The 2,583-nt window shown below is 37.8% G+C and overlaps 1 protein-coding gene across 1 annotated transcript in view; it reads left to right on the top strand.

The window, feature by feature from the left end:
• The window catches only part of FAT4 (FAT atypical cadherin 4), a 148,221-nt gene that overhangs the window by 90,870 nt on the left and 54,768 nt on the right, over positions 1-2,583 (top strand). Inside the window, 2 exon segments of the mRNA XM_015563360.1 lie at positions 1-578; positions 1,475-1,649. The exon segment at positions 1-578 is cut by the window's left edge and continues 19 nt beyond it. Coding sequence (XP_015418846.1) covers positions 1-578; positions 1,475-1,649 — 753 coding nt within the window.

The raw sequence follows: 2,583 nt of genomic DNA, 5'->3' as shown, positions 1-2,583 counted from the left end.
TGCTGAACCCCTTGGGAAACAAGTTCAGCATCGGGACCATCGATGGGGAAGTGAGGCTCACTGGAGAACTGGACCGAGAAGAAGTTTCTAATTATACTCTAACCGTGGTGGCCACAGACAAGGGTCACCCGTCTCTCTCCTCCTCTACGGAGGTCACGGTGATGGTGCTTGACATCAACGATAACAACCCTGTTTTTGCGCAGGCTTTGTATCAAGTGGAGATGAATGAAAACACGCTCACAGGAACAGATATAATACAAGTGTACGCAGCAGACGGAGATGAGGGCACGAACGGACAGGTTCGCTATGGCATCGTTGATGGGAATGCCAATCAGGAGTTTCGGATTGACTCTGTCACAGGTGCCATCACTGTGGCTAAGCCACTGGACAGAGAAAAGACCCCTGTTTACTCTTTAACTGTTCAGGCAACCGATCGGGGCAGTACCCCCAGAACTGACACCGCCACGGTCAGCATTGTGCTGTTGGATAGTAATGATTTTGTCCCCATATTTGAGCTATCTCCATATTCCGTACATGTCCCTGAGAATTTAGGGACACTACCCAGAACAATCCTTCAGGTCAGTATATTTGAACAAATACTGTTCTCTATAAGACATCTAATTTCATTATAACATTCATACAACCCCTCCCTCTTCCTCCTTCTCATCCATAAGTGCTTAATTGCAGATATAGCAAATCTTGAGAGGTTTATGAAAATTATACCTATTGACCTCCTTGTAGATTGAATATTACATTTCAATCCCGTTCTTCTATATATATTCATGTTGTACACATTTGGGTATTTGTACATCTTTGAATTTCCACTGTAGCAGGAATATCTGCACATAGTAAGAAAATGCAATGATGTAAAAATTTGAAAACTTGGTTGCAAACATGGTTCTCCCTTTCCTCTTTACAAATCCAACTACCAAGATGAAGCTGCTGTTAAAATTTTTTGAAAAAACCTTCCAAAAATGCTACGAATTGATTTTGTGCCTGTTTTCACACCAGTAATACATACTACTGTGTATCATTTGAATTTTTTACTTGAAACTTAAAACTTTATCTTTGAAACCTTTTATTATTGGTATGTGTCAGCCATTTTCAACTGGTGTGCTGTGGCAAGAATTTTTAAAACATGAAGTACCTGAGTATTTAGTCAGGGGCACTGACCTCATTTCCCTTAGATTGTCAAAAAAAAAAAAAAAAATGACAACAGCCAACACAGCAATAGCCATCCAATGTGAATGAATATAAATTATACCTATGTTTTTTTGTCAGATCAGCAAAAAACTATTTTTTGGTGTGCCACAGAATTTTAGTAATTGGTTTATGTGTGCCATGAGATGAAAAAGGTTAAAAGTTGCTGGTACCTATGATTCTGTCTCATTATTTTCAATGCTACATTTTATTTGGCGGTGTGCATTCTGTTAGATTTATTGACATTCATGGCATGTGTTATGCTCTCCTCCAGGTGGTGGCAAGAGATGATGACCAAGGTTCTAACAGCAAACTCTCCTATGTCCTGTTTGGTGGAAATGAAGACAGTGCTTTCACTCTCTCAGATAGCGGGGAACTTCGAGTGACACAGAGTTTGGACCGTGAGACCAAGGAGCACTTTGTGTTGATTGTCACAGCTACAGATTCAGGTAAGTCAGTTTTGACCTTGATCGGGTGTAAAGAATTTCTTCATAATATGAGTAAAAGAAAGTATTTGTGTCTAGCATTATGTTACATATTTGTTCAAATTTACTAATGCTTGAACTCCAATTGCAGCTATACAATCTATAGCATATTTATCACTTTTTGAAATTAAATGTAAGTAGCAAGGGCTTAAGCACATCACAAACAAAGCTCTGTTCCTGAAAGACAAAATGTGTTCTTGTTCAGTCAGCCACCCGAGTGCCGCTGGGGGTGCCCGGATACTCTGCCACTTGAGCTGTGAGGCATTTCAAGTACTTGAGCTTTGAGAGCAGCCACATGGTTCTAACTGGTTATTGAGATAAGACAGTGGGTGCAGAGTTCTGCTTAATTGGTCCTTAGGATCCGCACAACTCCAAGTAGCTGAAATAGGCATGTGATGAAGCCCCACAGAGCTCCAAAGAGCATCAGTGAGAGCCCAGGTTCTCGCAAAGTCAGCAGAGTAAAGTGGTATGTTAGCTTTCGTGTGGGAAGTAGGGATTACATTAAGTTGTAGAGCAAGTAGCATAAAACATAATCTGTTCTTAAAAAGTAATATTATTGTTTACCATTATTTTGTGTTGCATATATTGATTCTGTTCATAAATATCACACACTTCTAAATCAAAACTGAAACAATTAAAACATTTCAAAGAATTTTTATGCCTTGAAGAAAGTAAGTATTGCTTAAATATTTGTTGAATAAATGAATGATTAAATGAATGAATCATTGATTTCCAAAATATTAATACATTATGGAATATGATTCTTATGTAACATTTATTTATAAAATGGTCACAACTTAATATTTAAAAATTTAATAATGTTGACTTTTTTTTAAATTGTGTTTAAATTGTTTTTAAGACATGGCAAATTTGTTGGAATGTCAAAATGACTGAAATC

The sequence above is a fragment of the Myotis davidii genome, unplaced genomic scaffold, assembly GCF_000327345.1.
Source record: "Myotis davidii unplaced genomic scaffold, ASM32734v1 scaffold438, whole genome shotgun sequence".
Lineage (NCBI taxonomy): Eukaryota > Metazoa > Chordata > Mammalia > Chiroptera > Vespertilionidae > Myotis > Myotis davidii.
Note: the sequence above shows the minus strand (reverse complement) of the source record. Positions and strands in the feature narration are given on the sequence as shown.